The sequence below is a fragment of the Lissotriton helveticus genome, chromosome 3_1 (genome assembly GCF_964261635.1).
Source record: "Lissotriton helveticus chromosome 3_1, aLisHel1.1, whole genome shotgun sequence".
In the NCBI taxonomy this organism is placed as follows: domain Eukaryota; kingdom Metazoa; phylum Chordata; class Amphibia; order Caudata; family Salamandridae; genus Lissotriton; species Lissotriton helveticus.
This window is the reverse complement of record NC_136061.1, coordinates 280,050,979-280,073,149: the sequence shown is the minus strand read 5'-3', so window position 1 is coordinate 280,073,149 and position 22,171 is coordinate 280,050,979. Positions and strand designations below refer to the sequence as shown.

At 42.3% G+C, this 22,171-nt stretch overlaps 1 protein-coding gene across 3 annotated transcripts in view; it reads right to left on the bottom strand.

The window, feature by feature from the left end:
* BCAS3 (BCAS3 microtubule associated cell migration factor) overlaps positions 1 to 22,171 on the bottom strand; it is a 4,343,716-nt gene that overhangs the window by 2,747,308 nt on the left and 1,574,237 nt on the right. For all 3 annotated transcript variants that reach the window (XM_078679810.1, XM_078679809.1, XM_078679811.1), the window contains exon 13: positions 2,528 to 2,621. In XM_078679810.1, coding sequence (XP_078535936.1) covers positions 2,528 to 2,621 — 94 coding nt within the window. The remainder of the gene's footprint in view (positions 1 to 2,527; positions 2,622 to 22,171) is intronic.

The window sequence follows — 22,171 nt, the reverse complement described above, 5'->3', positions numbered from 1 at the left end:
TGCTTTCTTTGAAACGATCTCTTTGTAGACCCCTACACTACACTCTTTCCCTAATACATCATCCTCATTAGAGCATCCTCGTTGCGACGGTCTCTTGGTAGGTGTCTTATTCTCTTAGCCCAGTCTCTTTACAACAAATTGTTTGTGATGGTATTTCATCTTATTTGTGATGTCTCCTCTAGGTGCTGTCTTTGCAGTGCAGTCCACCACAGTGTGGTCTAGTTTTTAAAAACCTTTTTGAAAAAAGTTGTGGCTAACTAGACCAGAGGGTATTGGAGCGCTTTACATGAGCACCAGTTACATTACACAAGGACACATTCCTTTTTGTTAGGCACGGGGAGATGAAGTGATTTGCCCAGAATCACAGGATGTTGAGCCGACGCCGAAATTCGAACCTGGTTCCCCAGCTCCAAGGTCGGCAACTCTTGCAGTTACGCCACATCTTCTCTGCAGTTGCAGTGATCTCTTGGTAAACGCTTTTTCTATGCCCTCTCTCTTTTTGGGAAGTCTCTTTATAGCCCCCTAACTATATTTATCTCTTGTAGAATGCCGCCCTATTCTCTGCCCCTATGAGGGTAGTCTTTCTGGAGTGTTCTTTTTAATAGGTCTGTCCTGTGTATGTATGGATAGGTATTTGTAGATAGTATACCAGTGTTACGGAATGCCAGGATTTAAAATACAAAGTTTGCCTGTATAGTCTTGATTCCATCCCATGCTTCTTTCGTCCACAGCATTAACTTTCTATCTCTTTGTCTCACCCTTGCACTTTTTCATCCCTTCTTTCTCTGTCACAGTTTTCCTCTTTTCTCTTCCTCCCACGTTCTCCCTTTTCAGTGTTTTGCTCTGTCTTACTATGGTCTATCTTACTCTGGTTCAAACTCTAGCCATGATAATTAAGTCCCAATCTCAAAAAAAAGGGCCTGCCCACCACCCTTCAACCACCAGCACAAATTAAGCAGTGTATCTAAAGCATGGTGCGGTATGGAGATAATTGGGTAATAATACTTAGATTGTGATGAAATAGCGAGCCAAAAATAAATATTATTTGGGTTTGTCACAGACTGAGATGCAAGAGCAGGCACATATTTAACAAGCATTTGCAATGCAATAGGTCTCGTATTAGCAACAGTTTGAGCTATTGTCATTGTAAATGATGGCATTGTAAATGACAATGCCTTTTATTTATGTGTTTAGAAAACCTGCAAGTAGTGATTAAACACGCACTTTGTACTTATAGTCCTTGCTTATAAGAAGCAGGGCTGCCAGTAAAAGTGGCACAGTTACTGCCATCCTTGCTTCTCGTAAGCAAGGACTATAAGTGCAAAGTACGTGTTTAAGCACTACATGCAGGTTTTCAAAACACATAAATAAAAGGCATTGTCATTTACAAGGCCAATAGATCACACTCTCACAAATGCGAGACCTATTGCATTGCGAATGCTTGTTTTTTCTGTGGAAAGGGAAAGGAGATTAAAAAAAACGGCCCACAGAGGGCACTGAGACACTGGCCCTTCCGCCAATGCCCGAGTGCTCGCAGTACCAATCCGCCCCGCCACGTACTGTTCAATAAATTATACATGCACAAAACAGGAGCATCATTAAATTCCAAACATACTGAGGACTGTGCATCCCAACAAAGAAACTGGGTTGGCTCTTTAGCCCGCCCTTCAATCCCTATAATACTCCATGTGGGGCCACAGAATTATGATGATAATCATGAATAATTTATTGTTTGAGCTATAAAAAATACCTGATGTAAGAGGCCATCAACATAATTTACATATGCAAAGCATATTATTCAGGACTAAAATTACTGGGAAAACAAAGCATTATTAAAATAAAGTGATACCGAAACAGTTGGTCGAGGGGCATAATAAAGTCAGCAGTGCACAATGGTGACATAGGATCTGGTGGAAGAGCGCGAGTTTCACTCCTTAGAAGCATAATCATATCTCTGACCACTCAGTACTGGAAGTAATACCCTGATCTGTTACAAGTATTACTAACACAGTAAAAGGGGGTTTAATCACGATTTACTGCATTATTAACTGTGTGACATATGCCAATCATGGCCGAACATTAAAAATGGTTTCAATTATATTTACATACATGTCTTCAAATCAGAATTTTACAGGTTGCTTGTCCACTGTGTCCAACTTTAAATAGAGAAGTTAAAATTGTTTTCATACCTAATCGACACCAATAATCTGCTAAATTCAACAAAAATGGCATTATTGCCATGTGCTTTAAAGAACTTACAAAGCAGTAGATCTTGGTATCTGAATTACACACAGTGCCTACATAATCACAAAACAATCCGTACCCAATTCAAACTGAAGTACTTGAACCACAAGTTGAGCAAGAGACTCTGCATGAGAAGTACTGGAGCTATAGCTTCCATACATTGTTGTATAATATGATACAGATTAAAAACAATACATTGTATAGTCTTTTGAGTAAAGAAATTGCCTGAAAAGACAAGACATCCACAAAAATATGCATTAGGCAAACTCTCAAAGTCACTTACCACTGGGGTTAAAAGCCATGCAGCAAATTGGTTTTTCGTGTGCAGGAAAATGTGCCACAATTCCTTCTCCATTCGAATCCTCACTAACAAGTACCTGAAGAATGATAGCATACATTGAGTTCAAATTAAAGCTGTACAATATGCCCTCTACAAGAGTACAGACAAAAGATCCTGTATCACAACCTATGTGCAACACTATTTCATACAGCAAACAAATGATCGACGGAATGCTGACAATGCAAATATTCTCCTCCAGTCAAAAGATCTGGGTTAAATCCATCGTTATTTTGCCCACTACGCCACACCAGTTTGGCCCCACCCATATGCAAATCAGTCTTTGCCTCTGTGCCCTATGGGAACAATCCAGACCGAACTGCCAGGCCAGGTCCTCACTGGACCGGAAACAAGCATCCAGGGACCGGTTTCAGGGTATGTCACCCTTCTTCAGCCAGGCTAGCTTGAATCCAGTGGCACAGTGAGCAAGGGACCCACGTCTAGGCTTACCCATCCCACTTAGGGGGAAAAGTGTTACAGCAAACAAATGATGGAAGGAATGCTGACAATGCAAACATTCTCCCCAGTCAAAAGATCTGGGTTAAATCCATCGTTCTTTTGCCCACTATGAGGTTCTGTGAATTCTGAACCCGTTTTATAAATGGCATGGTTTCATTACAAATTTGATAATAGCAAACCGTAACTAGTGAGTTCGGCAAGTACGAGTGATCTCGTCACGCTAGACTTACAGATTCACTGCGTTTGTGGAGATTTCGTTCTGAACCGTGGGTTCCATTTTATGTATGGCAGCCATTTTGTGGTTGCCCTCATATAGGCCGATGACTATGGTTGAACTAGTCTTTTAAGGACATGTACACCTTAGCTCGAGTTCATGCGGACTCCTGTTTGACCTGAGTGAACTGACCCTGTTGCCTGAAGCTGACCTTGTTAAACCAGTTCCTGCCCTTTAGCTGATCAAGATTAAGGCTCAGAGCACAGGACATCGTAAAGTTTTACTGCACACAAATATGCCTTATCCTACTCTCACCTGTTTCTGCTCCTTTCTTTATGGTCTATTTATGATTGGGTTGTGGCCTTTTTATTATGGGTTCGTTCGACCTGTCTAAAGAAGAATGTTGGGTTTGACCGATGATTGATCATGGGCTGGGCAACTGAAAAGTGGGTTTTACTGTCATGCGATACCTCTGGTGTGAATACATGTGATTGGACAGTTTGTAAATGTTCGGTATTTGTCTGGAATGTGATTTTTGGCATAAAAAGGGATGACTTGCTTTGTAAAATTGAGCAGTCTCCTGAGAACTCATACCGTGATGATTTCTAGGACTTCTGTTACTGGCTGCAGTCAATAAATTCGATCTTTGACGCCACCACGAAGAGTCCCGTGTCTCTGTATTCTAAGACAGGTGAACCCGAAGACTTTGGGCGTGCCCCTGGCGCCGCTGGGTCTTAAATAACTCGGTTCTTCAGTTGGCGCCCAACGTGGGGCGACTTCAGCGGTACCGGTCCAAGCCTGAAGATCGTGAGGAGCTTCGTGAGGAAATTCTGGAGAACGGCCACCACTTCATCGACCCCGGCATGTCGAACGTGGACTGAAGGTCTTTTCTGCGAGGCTTCCTGCTTTACTGACGGCTACGAAGGACTGCTGCCCTGACTGTCACCCTGTCTTGAACCCATTTGTGATGCTTTGTATGGCGAGACGATAGACGGGTCTTCTGGTGGCGTGACTGATACCTCAGTTAAGTATAAGTGGGTCGCTCCCAGTCCTTAGTTTTTGGTTCTTTGGTTCTTAGTTTGTTTGGTCCTTAGTTTTGATTTGAAAATTGCAATTTCCAAAGCCGAGGGTCTTGTATATTTACGAGTGTATCGGTAGAGATAATCCCTTGAAGTTTGAAGCTCGATTAGTGAGAGAAGATGCCTAATCGTAGCAAATTTGGTACTTGGTTTGGTTGTGGTTGCAACAGTGATTCCCGATTGGAGGATTCGTGTCCGATACCTCCGGTTGGAACTCCGACTTATGAGCTCTATTCTAAACACGGCGTGGGTCCCATTACGTATAATGAGGTATGGATCCGCTACACTAGGAAAGATGGTGTCTTACGATGGCCCCAACACAGTAGTTTCAATACTGAGATTTTAAATAATTTGGAAGCTGCATTATTCAGGAAGGAAGCCCTGCCGGCAATGTTTGACTCCTTTCGCCTTTGGCGTAAAGAAGCCAGACAACGAGAAATTAAACAAGCTAAAAGAGATAAAAGAGAAAAGGATGTATCAATAATGCAAGCTGCTAGGCAGTTTAAAGAAAACGAAGAAGATAAAGCAATTGAGGTGTCAGATAGGCAACGTTGCACGGCCATAGATAAATGTTATCCGGCCTTGCCGTCTTCTCCTCCGAAAGCGATTGAAGATCTTGAAAAAGATTCTTTGATCTCTCATTTACTGAGATTGCCACCTCCTTATGTGCAGGGTGCTACTGCGCCTCCATTACCACCGGTTGTTCCACCCTTTGATGTTCAACCGCCTGCTGTTGTTCAGCCACCCGGTGCTCCACAGATGGTTTTACCCTCTCCTGTGCAACCTGCTCTAGGGTCGCAAGCTTTGCTACCAGCTTTGCCTCAAGCTTCTTTGCCTTCTAATTCTGTTTCTTCGCCTCCAACTGTTCTTATGCCTACACCTTCTTTACCTCAGAATATTTGTTCTCCTGTTCTTATGTCTGCTTCTTCTCCTTCTGTCGAAAACGAATGACAGAGACTGTTGTTAATCTGTTGTCTCCATTGTTTGGGTCATTGAATATGACCCCTGTTTCGGAACGTAAGCAGAGTCGTAGTCAGCTTCCTAGTTCCGAGGAACGGACAGTGTTGGATTTGTTGGCTCGTAGATTGATTTTGAATGCTTCAAGGTATAATTTGCCAGCGGTTATGGATGTTTTCTTTCAGTGGGGACCGCCTAAGCAAAGGTATGTTTTCGATGTGATGTGTACTTTCCTGCGTCAGGAATGGGAAGATAATGAGTTGGGTCCGATTCCGCAGGATGTGCTTGATGTTCAGTCAGATTTTGCTAAAGGGATGATAGTGGACACTGATGTTACAGATGCTGTAGAGACGATATTGGCTTTTAGATCTAGACTTCCGCCTCAGACGTTGTATGAACCTGATCCCTCTGTTAGGAGGAAAGTGAGACAGTATCCAATGAGAGAGGTTCCTCCACTTTGGAAAGGAGACGCAACTGCTAATCCGCCTGTTTTGCCTCATTTTCAGCGAATATGGGTACATGTCCCTTGGAAGAGAGCAGAGGTCTTGGCTCTTAAGCAGACCTTACCTGATCCTCGTAAGAATCCTGCTGGTTACTACAAAGAGTTGTCTCAGACAGTAGATGTGTGTATAATGAATTTAGCCGACGTTGACATGTTGATGGGTAATGTAGTTCCGCAACCTTTGTGGGCGAAGATTCGTCATGAGAATCATGCAGCAGAGTTAGGTGATACTTGGGCGAATATTGTTGCTGCAGATGGTAGACAAGTAGGTGGTGCTAAACCTGAACCCTTAGTTGCAGAATTACCTGGTAGAATTATTACTTTGATGAAGACGATGATGCCTGCTTTACGAGTGAATTGGGATAAGTTAGCAGCATGCAAGCAGAAGGAAAATGAGAGTGTGTCTGACTTCTTCACTAGGTTTGAAGAGACGTTTATTGATCACAGTGGTCAGGATATGAGTACGGAAGGTGGTCAAAGGTTGTTCGTGGATAAATTTGTCTTTAATTTGCTTCCCGAACTTTCTAATAAGTTGAAGGACTCAGAGTTCATGGGCCATTTCTTCGTCGGCCCAGATATTGGCTACTGCTCAATATTACGAGAATAGGGATAAAGATGAGAAGGATAAAGTAGAGAAGAAAACGAAGAATTTAAAGACGAAAGTTCTTTTGCAGCAAGCTTATCCGCCTCGTCAGAATCAGCCTCAGTTTCAGCAACCTCCACAATTTCAGAGATAGTTACAGAAGCCTGAGCCTTATGTTCAGCGATTCTTTCCTGCCCGAATCAGTGTGCTTACTGTAGAGAGGAAGGTCATTTCAAGAATAATTGTCAGACTTTGTTACAGCGTGCGAATGGTGCACCTGGTCAGAAAGGTCGTGGTGGTTTTCAGCACGCGCCTAGAGGAAGAGGTCATGGTGTGATCCCCCAGAATGAGCGTTCCTCTTCCCTACAGAATTCTGCGAATTATTTTGATAGACAGAGTGTTCCGAGTGGTCAGTCTCCTCAGTACTATGTTGAGGATTACTATGTTGAAGGTGAGAGTGTTGGTTATAATGCTAACTAGGACAGCCATGGACAAAGTAAGGGAGTAGTGTCAGTTCCAGTAGATCAGAGTGGACCGTATGTTGAAGTGATTACATCAGGTGTAGTAGAACCTTTTCTTTTGGATACTGGTGCGACAAAGTGTTCTATTATGCATTCTAAACTCCCTGGCGCACCTTTGTCTGGCTTGACCAATGTTTCCGTAGGATTTTCAGGCGCCCCAGTTCATAATCCGGTTTCTATTCCTTTGTCCCTTTCTATTGACCCTTGTGAATTGGAAACTCCACTTATTCTAACGACTGGTTGTGGTGAGAATTTGTTAGGATTGGACTTGCTGAAAAGATTGTATGCAACATTGCATTGTTCTCCTTCGGGAGTACAACTTACTCTTGGTAAGAAAGTGATTTCTCCTATGTATTTGTCTAAAGATTGTTTGCCACTGGAATTACGTTCGCTTCCTGAAACGCTTTGGGCTACAGGTCCAAATGATGTTGGTCTTTTGCAGATTCCACCATATGTTGTTACGCTAAAGTCGAATGTTAAGTTGCCTCGTATACCACAATACAAGATCTCGAGTGATGGTGAGAGAGCTCTTTTAGCGAGTGTCTATGATCTGGTTGAGAAGGGTGTGGTTGAGGAAATGAGAGGTAACGTGTGCAATAGCCCGGTTTTGCCTGTTCTTAAGCATACAGATGCTTCTCAGCCACCTGTGTACCGGTTTGTGATCGACCTTCAAGAGGTCAACAAGATTGTCGTGCCACAGTTTCCCGTGGTACCTGATATTACTGCATTATTGACACTGATTCCTGCTTCGGCAGTTTGGTTTTCTGTCATCGACTTGAAGAATGCTTTCTTCAGTATTCCTATTGCTGAGGAGAGTAGGGATATTTTTGGCTTCTCATTAGGAGGACGAAGCTTCCGATTTAAGAGAGCTCCCCAAGGTTATTGTGAAAGTCCCTCAATTTATAGTCAAGCGTTGAAAACTCAGCTTGACGGGTTTGTGTTACCAGTCGGTTCTACTCTTATTCAGTATGTCGATGATTTGTTGATTACTGCTGATGACGAAGAGATTTGTAAAGAGGCTACTCTTTCGTTGTTGCGATATTTGTCTGACCTTCATCATAAAGTGTCGCCTTCGAAGTTGCAATATTGCCGCCAAGAGGTAACCTACTTAGGTCATCTCTTATCGAAGGAGGCAAGGAAATTGACCTCAGAAAGAATTCAAACGATTGCGCAAATGAGTGTGCCATCGACACAGAGAGAAGTTCGTGCCTTTTTGGGTATTACGTCATATTATAGACAGTGGATCCCCAATTTTTCACTGTTGGCGAAACCTCTGTTAGCATTGACCCTGAAAGATACTCCGTATCCTCTTCCTTGGTCTGATGAATGCCAGAAAAGTTTTTCTGAATTACGTAATGCATTGTGTTCGGCTCCTGTGTTGGGTACTCCAGACTATAGCAAGCCTTTTACGTTGTATGTGCACGAGAGAGAAGGATGTGCGTTGTCAGTGTTGACACAATCTTTTGGGGACAAGCAGCATCCATGTGCGTATTTCTCAGCAACGTTAGACCCAGTTGCTAAAGCATTGCCGAGTTGTTTGAGAGCTACAGCCGCAGCTGCCGTTTCTATTCAACAGTCTGCTGGTTTGGTATTGGATAATACGCTGATTGTGATGGTTCCGCATACAGTGGATACTTTACTAAATAGGACTAAGACACAGCACTTTACTAGTGCACGTCTTTCCGGTTACAAGTTGACACTGTTGGCTAGCCATGTTCACATTAAAAGATGTAATGTGTTGAATCCAGCTACGTTGTCGCCGATCTCTACAGAGACGGATGCTCAAGAACAGCATGATTGTTTTCTTCGTACAGAGGAAGAAACAAAAGCTAGAGTGGATCTTAAGGACACTCCTTTTGAGAATGTTGATGGTACGCTGTGGGTTGATCAATCAATCAATCAATCAAAGCATTTGTATAGCGCACTACTCACCCGGAGGGTCTCAAGGCGCTAGGGGAGGGTGGGGGCCGCTACTGCTCGAACAGCCATGTCTTGAGCTGCTTCCTGAAGGCAAGGTGGTCCTGGGTCCGGCGGAGGTGGGTCGGGAGGGAGTTCCAAGTCTTGGCGGCCAGGTAGGAGAAGGACCTTCCTCCTGTGGTGGCTCTTCGGATGCGGGGGACGGCGGCGAGGGCGTGGCCGGTCGATCGAAGCTGGCGGGTGGGAGCGTAGAAGTTGAGGCGGCTGTTGAGGTATCCTGGGCCTTAGTTGTGTAGGGCTTTGTGTGCGTGGGTGAGGCGACGGAAGGTGATTCTCTTGTTGACTGGGAGCCAGTGCAGATCTCTCAGGTGTCCGGAGATGTGGCTGCGACGGGGGATGTCCAGGATGAGTCGTGCTGAGGCGTTCTGAATCCGCTGGAGTCTCTTCTGGAGTTTGGCGGTGGTTCCGGCGTAGAGGGAGTTGCCGTAGTCCAGGCGGCTGGTGACGAGGGCCTGGGTGATGGTTTGTGTTTTAAGCTTCCGAATGGTGAAACGACTGCAGCATATGCTATCACAACTTTAAATACAGTTGTTGAGACAGCACGCATACCACAGAATTCTGCGCAAGCAGCAGAGTTGATTGCACTGACTAGAGCGTGTGTGTTGTCGGAAGGAAAGCGAGTGAATGTTTATACCGATAGTCAGTATGCGTTTGGTGTTGCGCACAGTTTTGGACGTTTGTGGAGAGAGCGTGGGTTCCTTACTTCTCATGGAACTAAAATTCAGCATGGGCAGTTAGTGAATGAACTTTTGGAATCTCTCACTCTCCCAAAGCAGATTGCAATTGTGAAATGTAGTGCGCATAAGAAAGTTGTGGATGATGTTGGTCGAGGGAATGCGTTTGCGGATGAAGTTGCGAAGGAAACAGCGAAGGACATGATGAGCCGTATGTATGTTGCAGGACCAGCAAGATGGGTTATGGCTGGTGGAATGTGTGAAGACACGATAGAAAGTGTGAAGATGATTCAGGCTGAAGCTACAGAAAAGGAAATGAATGTTTGGAGAGAGAGTACGGGTATGTTGGATTCTACAGGTTGTTGGATTGAGTTGTCGGAACACCAGCGATGGTTGTTGCCAGATGCGTATGTGCTCCCAGTAGTTACAATGGCTCATGGATTGGCCCATATAAGTTCGAAAGGGATATGCAAGTTGTTGGCCACAGTTTGGCAGAATGCTGGAATCCCAAAATGTGCAGAGAACGTGGTGAAACATTGTAAGATTTGTCTGCAATATAATCCTGGTAAGGGAACTCCAACTCCAGCTGGTCATTTTGCTCCTCCGACGTATCCGTTTGAGGTGATACAGTTAGATTATATTCACATGGAGAGATGCAACAATCTGAAATTTGTTCTTGTGGTTGTTTGCACCTTTTCTAGATGGATAGAGGCTTACCCCCTAAAAGATAATACTGCCTTGTCTACAGCCAAGGTTTTGTTGAGAGAGTATTTCCCTAGGTATGGATTGCCGAGAATTGTATGGTCAGACAATGGGAGTGAATTTGTGGGTCAAATCATGAAGAAAGTATGCTCTGGATTGGGAATCAATCAGAAGTTCCACGCAGCAAATCACCCCCAGTCTGCTGGACTTGTTGAATGTTACAATGGTACGCTTAAGCTGAAATTAGCTAATGTACAAGAGAGCACTGGTCTTACATGGCTAGATGTCTTGCCGTTGGCTCTTTTGTCAACGAGGACGACTGTGCATTCTCGAGTGGGACTTAGTCCGTATGAGATTGTGTTTGGTCGTCCAGCGAATGTTTGGGGAGTGCCTCGTCCGAAAGAATACAGCAGTATTGAATACCCTATGTTGGTGGATTACTTATATGACTTGACTGCTAAATTACGTGTTCTCCACCAACAGGTCTATGACAGTTTGCCGACAGCTACTACAGATCCAGGCCACGTACTTCAACCTGGACAGTACGTAATTGTGAAGAATTTTCAGCGTACCAAGAACTTGCAACCTAGATGGACCGGCCCCTATTTGATTTTGTTGGTTACTAGAACCGCTGTTAGAGTAGCAGGCAAAAAGAACTGGGTGCATGCCACCCACTGTAAAAAAGTTCCTTTGCCTTTACCATATGATCAGTGGGTAAGGGATGGTATCGCTGATTCTGATTGTGAGAAGGTCCCTAGATTCGTTCCATTTAGTGATGCTCATTTGACATGGACACGGTCTGAACGTGAGGATGATGATGTTCTACAAGCTGCTGTGCCTCCTCATCTGAAGAGTGACACCACCAATCCGGATCTTCTATTCAAAGATCAGACTGTGCCTGACAAAGAACGCTACAATTTGAGACCAAGAAAGATTGTACATATGGACAAATACATATTTTCTTTTTTGTGTAGTGAATTTACACTTTGGCAGATCAAGAAACTTTTTTTTTTTGTCTTTTTCTTTTTTCGAACCACCATCCGGGTTCAGCTGTAGGGTCACGGTATAAAAGACTTGGGATTGCAAGCCGTGTAGACACAAGGTCAACGGTTCTGGTTGGTCCAAGGGCGTTCCCTAGACTGACAGGCGCATTCCTTAGCGGAAGAGAACCAACTGCTGCGAACAGCACGGTTAGAGGATGGAGTTTTTTGACCCTGCCCAGAATGTTAGGAAAATGGACTCTAAAGTCCGAATATGTATATTGGTTCGTAGCAAATGTTTTTTAATAATGTGTTTTTTAATGCTTTTGAATATTGCATTAGCTTGTGTGGGTTTGGTTTTCTATGCCACACAACAGCCGTTTGCACCTACTTCCCAACCTATGTCTTTTCCTACTACTGTTTCTTTACATTCTTTTCATATTTTACCTGAACACGAGCAAATTAGAAGGTCGGAATTTGTGAATAATTCCTTTGTGCAACTTCTTCATCAACACCAGTTAGTAGTGAACACCACTAATTGTTGGGTGTGTGGTCTTATGCCACATACTATGGATAGAGGTATTCCTTATCTGGTTCTGCCATTCAGTTACAATGGGTCCGTATGGGCATATCAGACGATGTTTATTTATGCCATCGAAGTCTATCCCCTGCGTTCCATGAGAGATAACAAGTAATAAAGCCTTGGTGAAGGGAATTACAGATATGAGTAGAGATATCGAAACGTATAAGACTATTCCCAAGGATGAGTTACTAGCATATGTTGGTTGGAATGCAACCGGATATAGTATTAGTCTCGGTGAGAAGCAGAGACGAAAAAGGTCACCTCCGATTTGGATTGTACCCCATCGTGGTCATTTTTGTCTGCAAGGGAAAGGCAAGAATCCGAGAGCTCAGTTAGGGAAGAGTGTTTGTACTCAGACGTATGTCTTTGCGTCCCAAACTTCCCCACCGTTTTTAGCAGCTAAGGGCACGTATTGTGTCTGCTATGATAGAGCATATACATGGTTGCCCCCTGATTTTTCGGGAACATGTTATGTTGCATATTTGTTGCCTCCTACGTATACTGCTGCTGTAGATTACCACAGAACGAGAGTTGTTAGGGGTGTCTTCAGTGAGGAAGATACTACGGGACAAGAAGTGGGAGACTTTTTCAAGGGTTTCCTACCGTTTTGGGGACCTATGGCAAACAGTAGAAACCTACGGCAATTAACGAGAGTGGTTGAATCCACCATAAATGAAACTGCCGGTGCCCTTAGTAATCTGACCGCTGAGCTTCAAGCGCATCGCCTTATGACATTACAGAATCGAATGGTTTTGGACGTCATACTTGCGGACCGAGGTGGGGTATGTAAAGTGATCCAATCGAGTTGCTGCGTTTTCATACCAGACAATGCTCCTACAGTATACCAGGCCATTTCTAAGTTACATAAGATCTCTGAGTCTACAAATGTGGATAAAGGAGATTGGTCGTTGATTAGATGGTTTTGGGAACTGTTATCGACCTGGGGATGGAAGATTCTGATGATCATTGGGATGGTTTTAGCGATTCTCTTCTCATGTTGTCTCTGTGTACAGTGTGGCCCTGCCATATGTGGCCTTTGTACTACTACGTGTGTGAGAAGACCTGTCTCGAGAGAAGTCCTGAGTAATAGGATGATGCTCCAGCAGCATCTTGATGATCTGATGAATATTGACATCGACTCAGACGCAGACTGAGTGATTGCCTATGTAAGGGCAAAAGGAGGGCTGAGGTTCTGTGAATTCTGAACCCGTTTTATAAATGGCATGGTTTCGTTACGAATTTGATAATAGCGAACCGTAACTAGTGAGTTTGGCAAGTACAAGTGATCTCGTCACGCTAGACTTACAGATTCACTATGTTTGTGGAGATTTCGTTCTGAACCGTGGGTTCTATTTTATGTATGGCAGCCACTTTCTGGTTGCCCTCACATAGGCCGATGACTACGGTTGAACTAGTCTTTTAAGGACATGTACACCTTAGCTCGAGTTCATGCTGACTCCTGTTTGACCCGAGTGAACTGACCCTGTTGCCTGAAGCTGACCTTGTTAAACCAGTTCCTGCCCTTTAGCTGATCAAGATTAAGGATCAGAGCACATGACATCGTAAAGTTTTACTGCACACAAATATGCCTTATCCTACTCTCACCTGTTTCTGCTCCTTTCTTTATGGTCTATTTATGATTGGGTTGTGGCCTTTTTATTATGGGTTCGTTCGACCTGTCTAAAGAAGAATGTTGGGTTTAACAGATGATTGATCATGGGCTGGGCAACTGAAAAGTGGGTTTTACTGTCATGCGATACTTCTGGTGTGAATAAATGTGATTGGACAGTTTGTAAATGTTAGGTATTTGTCTGGAATGTGATTTTTGGCATAAAAAGGGATGACTTGCTTTGTAAAATTGAGCAGTCTCCTGAGAACTCATACCCTGATGATTTCTAGGACTTCTGTTACTGGCTGCAGTCAATAAATTCGATCTTTGACACCACCACGAAGAGTCCCGTGTCTCTGTGTTCTAAGACACGTGACCCCGAAGACTTTGGGCATGCCCCTGGCACCGCTGGGTCTTAAATAACCCAGTTCTTCAACTACACCACCCCAGGTTGGACCCAGCCATATGCAAATCAGTCTTGACCCTGTGCCTCATGGGAACAGTCCAGACCGAACTGCCAGGCCAGGACCTCCCTGGACCGGAAACAAGCATCCTTGGACCGGTTACAGGGTTAGACGAATTGACCATTAAGCATGGTACAACGAGAAAGGTGGTGATGAATGAGTACTCAGAGTGGAGACAGCAACCAGGCAGAGGCAGATATCGACTATTTTAACCAGTGTCAAAGTTTGGTGGAAGGACTGGACAGGACTAAACACAAGAAGAATAGTTTTCTCCCAACCACAAACCAGGTCACATTAAAATTTTTAAAAATGGGCTTTGGAGCCACATTTCTGACATTATGAGCTATGTAAACCAAACTAGTGATAGGAGAGAGGATGGTAAAACAGGTGCAAGGAATTTGAACAGCGTAGGACCATGAAACGTCTTCAAAGAGTACGAAGATCTGATCCAAGTCATCACTTGCAAAACCAGAAGACATTAGTTCTTAATGCCAATTCCCCACATAGCCTCTTTGTGTGATCATAGACACATTCCTATAGACTGAATCACACAAAGTATGAAAAATAAATGATAATCTATGCATCATAGATTTACACATGTAGTTGTTGTTTTTTTTTTTTTTAATACCGAGGATTTACAAAATTCCATAAGAGTTCACAAGCAAATACACTTCATAGATTTCTATGCATAATCCTCCTGCGCTAGATTTATTTCAACATACCATTCGCCATGTACATAATCTTCAGTATGTTTTGAGAATATATGCAACAATATATTCTCCCTCCCAGAGTTGCCCTAGAAGCATTTTTTGTTGCATTTATTGCTTGTTCGTGTTGTGCTCAGATGTTTGCAAGTTCTTTTTCTCCGAAGACAGTCTTTGAAGTCACAGAATGCACAGTCACTCCACCTTTAGACGGCAATGCATATGGGCACCAACTTCATGTTAGAGTGTTTAATGGACAGTGGGTGAGACTATTATGGAGTGGCGAGTAAATGCAGTATGATACAGGTGTGTACTGTGAAAAGGGAATTAATTAGTAAATAAAATATCTGCAAATAGAGTCACATGCTTATGAGGGCAAGGGTAGGCGCATGTGAATCTACTGCAATCAGAGTTCAAACACATAAATGAACAGATTCAATGAAGTTTTTTCTTTAAAAGTAAATTCCTTTATTCATGTTATTTTAGAAAACGTCTTTATTTTATTGTAGCCAATGTGTTTTGTCGAACAAGATTTCTTCAGGGCTACACAACACATGAAATATATAAAAACATTTAAAACAGTGTGCACAACATATTGACATGATATATAAGAGAAAACGTATACATGCAAAAATGTAATAATATTTTTTTATCTTAACTGTCTAAGAGGGTACAATCTTATTTAGAGAGAAAATTATCACAAGATTGAAAATAGTAACAATCCATTCCATTATCTTCACTATGCATTATTCTCTGTAAATATGAAATGCTAATAAAGATTAACACACAGCAGAACGTCACAAGTGCAAGTACATCGCAATTTTCAAAACTATTCTATTCCGTATTACCGTGAGACCGCTCATTGACTTGAACCAGAAGAGGAGGTAAGAAACACAAAGCTAGGTGTACAACCCAGACTACAGGCCAAGACCGTACAAGTGAAGAAGAAAACCTAGTGATGGACCAGTTTGTGACAGACACAACAAATGATCAGGCACCCAAAGACTTGACAATTGTAAATTTGTCCCCAACGATCCTTTCGGGACATGAAATGGTTGATCTCAGTAAAGGTCTACATTTCTGCTCCACTGATATATGCAATTTCATGGACGTGCATTTTGATGTGTTCAAGTTTCTTAAAAAACTAAAATTAAAGAAGCATTTCAGTGAACATCCTCTAAAGCCGCGTATAATGTCTCATACTTCAAATTCCTCCACCTTGTCAGTAGGGCACATTAATGACATACATATAGTGGCATCCCTGGATGAATGATATGATGTTGGGGATTTTTTTCAACTAGCTACTGAACTTCATATTCAGGAGGATATGACCATAGACAGCGGTTTGAGAGTTCCATCCAAATACAACCCTCCTAACACCGACGATACTGTTATTGATGAGTTTTACCGTTAGGTGACAAGATTTGTACAAATTGAAGGATCACACCAAAGTGAGAGCAAGTATATGCACAATTTTAATGTGACTAAGACAAATATACAAGTATTGAAAAACCTGAGAGGATCAGAGAATAGTAATATGAGAAGCAGATAAAGTGTGGAATATTGTTCTCATGAACAAAAGTGATTGCTTGGGAGAGATCAGTATGCAGTTATAAGATAATACTTGATATGAAAAATTAAAAGATGAGCCGATTCCAAACCTTGAGCAATGGCTCTCCTACAGAGCATTTGGCTGAATATGTGGATGGTTCTCTGCAACCTTTTGTTAAGAACTTGCTCTCATGTTTGGGGCATCACCTAGACGTACTATGTAAACTAGAGGATTTTAAGTGGGACAGTGTGGACCTCATGTTCTTAACTGTGAGCGTAGAAAGTCTGTATACTTGTATAGAAATGGAACTGGGTTTAGATGTACTGAAGTTCCATCTGTGCAAACGCAATTAAAGTCATTTGAAGCACACTCTAATGTTATTTGAAATGTCCAAGATTATACTGACTAGGAAAGTCTTTCTGCACAATGGAGCGTGGTTCCTCCAAAACCAAGTGCTAAAATGGGCTTCAAGTTTGCTCTGTCATACGCAAACCTTTTTATGGGTTTGTTTGAGGCGGAGCATGCTTGGAGCCCAGGTGCACAGTACTGGATGAACAAGCGGGATTTCAAAGACAGAGGTTATGATGAAGTATGCTTATCTGAAGCTGAAGCGAGGGCTAAGAAACTAAATTGGAAATAAACCCTTACAAACAATCGAGGTCATAAGTGCAAAAGAGTTGTAACAAACAAAGAGGCCAACTTTATTATAAAGTAAAATGCATATACTAATCATATTTTTGACACATTAAGGAGAAATTGTCACATATTGGATTCCAACACACTTCCTGAAGGAATTGTTTCACAAAGGCCTAGAGTAGTCTTCCGTCGGGTTACTACTTAAAAAAACTCTTACCCCAGTTATGTGAAGGACTCTATTGATAACAGCGTTTCCACCACATGGATTCCTGATAAACCAAAAAGTTTCTATACATGTGGTGTGCTCCATTTTTAATTTGGGACGGAACAGGACTATGAAATTTAAATATAGTACTGCGCCAGAATATACCATTGGTTTCTTTGCAGCACTACATTCACGGTCTATGTTTTAGGCTGTGCATGTGAGAAAGTCTACATTGACAGTAGTGTCTGGTGATACAAGATACAAGAACATGTCAGGGCAATCAAACATCTGGATATAAGATACCCAGTAACGACGCATGTACGAGAAGTTCGTCCACAAATTTGGCTCAATGCTCTTGAGCACGTAACTAATAATGAAAGAGGTGGAAGTATAGAAGTGACATTCAGGCATGCAGAAGCAAGGTGGACATCCGTGCTCAGGTCTGTCACACTGGTATTGAATACGAATAATGAATTCCATCACTTTCTGTAATATGGGGTATTAAGGAATCGATAAATTCCAGTTGATTTCACCTGATCAAAAGTAACCACCAGTATATAATTGCCATTGCAAGATTGCATAAAGCTGGTTGCTTTACTGCAGATTATTTGCACTAATAACGGTTGTGTGCTTATTTGCACCATTGGTTCCTGAATGAACATAGAAACTACTGTTCATATAAGACCATATCCTTTTTCTCTTATCATCGGTTAGGAATGATAGTACACTGATTGATTGTGCTGGCATAATAAATGGCCACTTGAATAAGGAGCATATGCATGCTTCTTATTTTGCTGGTTCTAGTCTAAAATCTGCAGTGCAGTCCTAGATGGACAAATAAATGTGTTTTACTGGGTAATGTTTTCATTCTTGTTCGTCCGAGCGCCGGGTGTTTTATCGTGATTCAATATCCACTGGTATTATTAGGAATGGGTTTTTTAAGAATGTTTTGCTTATAATTTAAGTCATGCTCACAAGTATTCAGCCTTGCCAATTCATGGTTTTTGTACTATGCTGTCTTTCATGTCTGGTCTCTAAGGTTGTAAGATGCCGTCCACCTGTTTTCGATCTTGCCCATGACTCTTGTGTAAACCTTGGGAGGATTGCACGCTGGTGACAGGAATTGCTCTTATAATCATCGGGAACTGCTGTCTTGTAATCTTTCTATTTAAGATATGCAATTTCAATGGAGGAATGCTAAAGATGTGTAGGGGGGTAAGTTTGGTACTTTGGCATCATCGCCATACATTGTCTTTCCCCCTTTTGTTGATGTTACAAAATGGCGGTGGCATTTATGACACTTCCCATAACCTTTGTGGAAGTTCGAGTGAATTGTGTGTATATAAATGTTCACTGTGGTCATGCCCCTTTCCTTGGACAACACATGCTAGTTACTTTCTGTGTGTTTGATAGGTGATGCTAACCAGAGGGTTCATGCATTTCCAACAGCGTTAATTAAGATATCTTCCATCACACTTGAAAGGGACACAGCACTATACACATATAGAAGACTATACAGCTTATTATGGTGCCCATGTTCTAAAGATCTGTTCCATGGTTTAGGTCTACTCCCTCCTACAATAAGTGTGCACCTGTAATTATAGGTGTATCCCGTTTTTGTAAAATATGTTTTTCTGTTTGGTTAAAAAAAAGTTTCATGTCTTATAATTGTTGGACAAATGCCCAGGTTTCAGGCCCTCAAAAATAATTCCTACTCAGTCAGGTTCCTGGGATATGCACCACGTTTATTTTGATGATTGTTTTAGTCCGGTTTTAGCTACACACAGGTCGTTTAGATTATTTCAAGATGGCAGCGACGTTTTCTCTTATTATTTACGAGCATTCTGGAGCACTCTACTTGCATTATGTTTATTCTTGGGGTTTGCTCTCACAAATAAACATGGCTTTTTGGTTATGCTTGCCCTGTCCTGTCAGTGCTTACATAGCAGGTATTCTTAGGGTGATTGCACTATATAAGAAGTGCACATAGTTTTACTCTTCCTTCTAGCAAGGCTTTAGGGTACTAACAATTGACAATGAGGGAAGTGGGCTTTTTCACATGATCTACACTCCCTTGTTTCTATACAGTGGTTCAATATCATATGAAATCATTACAGAGTGATAAGATTTATAGAACATTCAGCTCAATAGTCGTTCTTATTTTCATTTGTATACCTGTTACAGGCTGTATCAGACTAGGGATTGATCTCTTACACACCAAGGACATTAAGGGCGATAAACTTTGCGAGGAAGGATTTATCCATTACAACGATGAAATATACAATTCAGGTTACATTCCTTTTATCAGTGGAAATGTGTAGAGAAATAAATTGTTTTCATGTAGAAATGCAGCTCTTGAAAAATTTAATTTTATAAAATTGCAGGTCTATAAAAGGGCCTTTTTGTCTAACCACAACCTGCTCATATACCGGGGTATTTGAATGTATTCAGAGCACAACAAAATTTGGACTTCAAACACTGTTAAGTCTGGAAAGAATTTTTTTCTAATCCTTTTTACTGCATGTTCACCAGAAGAAACTACTAATTCAAGGTACAATCCTTTTACAGGCTTACATTGATTATCAACTTAAGATTTATTTGGATCTACACGGTATTTGAATATTTCTAACATGTTTAGTATATAGAACATTTGTTATATAACATTCCTTTCTTAACCCGTTAAGTGCTGCCGTCGGCCGTTGAACGTTCGGAGCACTACCTGGCTGGTGCTGCGCACGTTCAACGGCCGACGCAGCCCCGCCCGTTTTTTAAAACGGCCGCACTGCCGCGAAATCGCGGCATCGGCCAACGGGTTAATGCTATCTCCCAATCATGTCAATGAGTGGTCTCACAGTAATAAGGAATAGAATATTTTTGAAAATTGAGATGTACTTACACCTTTGACTTTGTGCTACATTGTGATCTTTATTAACACTTGATATTTACAGAAAATGATGTACAGTGAATGTAATGGAATAGTACCTTTTTTTATTTATTTTGTGATAATAAGTTTCTCTCTGAATAAGATTGTACACTCTTGAACATGTTTTTTGTAGCCCTGAAGAAGTCTTGTTGGACGAAACTCGTTGGCTATGATAAAATAAAAAAATAGAAGCGTTCTAAAACCGAGAAGAACATGAATCCATGCATTTATGTGATTGAACTGTGATTCAATTCTTCAACTTTGAAATAGATTTATATGTCATAAGATAGAATAGGAACAAATGGATGCGGAGTCTTCCCCGATGGTAAATGTTAATGGAACTTTTTTCTGTGTGGAAGACTAAGAGAACTGTTCTTCCTGTTCTTCCACACTTGTGCACCACAGTGTTTTTTCGTCATTACTATTACCTACTACTGTGATTAGTTACGGTATCCTTTTACCTCATTTTTTCTGTTGTAGCTGATTTATATATCAGTTAGCTGGGTATTGCCAAGAAAAGCAATTGTTGCTGCCTTTTTGCTTGTGGAGTGTACCATGGGGGCAGCAGGGAGTGCTATTTTGGCTTTTGTGATAGCAAGTTTGGATGCATTTGACTATTCATCTTGCAATACTAGCATTAGAAATAAGTTGCCCTTTTTTGGTTTAGTAGAGGCTACGAAACAGCTGGTCAGATTTGTGAGAGGGCTTGGTTCTGTCATTGTTATACATGAGATCTCGTTTGACATTTAGTGTGTGGAGGGTCATTGTGCTACAGAGTCTGGTTAAGGGAAAAAGACTAGGAGATTTATGATTTGGTTAAGATGAAAGGGAGGAATTCCAGGTTGGTTTTGAAGACAACCCTGTCCCCGTGTACCTGAAATAAGGGGTCGTGTAGCATGAGTGGTCTGTAACTCACTGATGTATCTTAAGTATGTTATAGCTACAACGAGAGCTACTTTCCAAGTAGGAAATTGCAGAGGGCAAGAGTGTAAGGACTCAAAGGGGTGACCCATGAGTCTAGAAAAGACCACATTGAGACTCAACACCGGAGATGGGGGAACTTTGGGTGGGATGATCCATGTGAGGCCCTACATGAACACGTTAATTACAGAAATACAAAAAAGCAAGGAGTGTTACTTGTTATGTATGTGAGAGGCTATGGCTGCGTAGTGCCTATGGTTACTAAATGGAGCCCTATCGAAGTTTATGCAAGGCCTGATTTCTGTAGCAGGAGCAGGTAACCGATAACATCCGGGACTGTAGGCTTAAGTGGGTAAAGGTGTTTGGGGATCCAATAATGGATGAATCTCTGTGTGGCAGGACTGTGTAGTAGGCCTGTCGGGCATAAGCAATATGTCCATGCTCTCCTGCAGAAGACACAAGTAGCCAAATTATTGTACTACAGGTGCCACGTCACTGGAGTGCGAAGCCTGGGATCTGAGTGTCTAATCTGACCTTAGTTTCAGGTTAGAAGGCCCGGACTGTTGGAGAGCATGTTGTGGAGGCTGACTGACATATCAAGAAGTGTTGAGTGTCATGGATGTCTGGTCCATGTTAGGTCTACCAGGATCACAGTTTCAGATGTTCGCTACATCTTCTGCAGCACGAGTGGAAGGAGTGGGACAAGCAGGAAAGTATAAGTAAAGATGCCCAATCAATTCAGCCATAATGCATTGCTCATTGGCTGTTAGTGTGGGTCCCTAGAGGCAATATTTGTGGATTTACGTTTTTGAGAAGGGAGAACAGGTCTATTTGTGGAGTGCCTCAACAAAGGGGGGTGGACATCCTACTCGTGGACTTGTTGACACATCAAGCTGAGCAGGTCTACCAAGTAGTCGTCCAACCCCGTAAGATACTCCACCCGAGGTATATGAAAAGACGGAGTGACCAATGTCAAGTTTGCTGCACTTGTCCACTTGTGACCATTGAGCAGAAAGACATTCCTGTAGTGGACACATATTGAGCATGGTATGAGGTACTATGGCAATGCAAGTGGCCATCATACCTAAAGGGAGCATAAAACGTCTGGCTGTGAGTTGATGCCTGGGCCGAAAAAGAGATAAGAGCTTCTGGAATGCCAACACCCTCTCTGGACTGGGAGAGACTTTGCCTGTGACTGTACTGCATGAAGAAGGGTTGGATCTGGAGCAGGTGCACGTGAGATTTGGTGGCTTTTGTTGTAAAAAAAATCTGTTGAGCAGGGAGATGGTAGCTTTGATATGGGCTGGGTATTGAGGCAAGCAGGTGCTATTGATCAACCAATCAT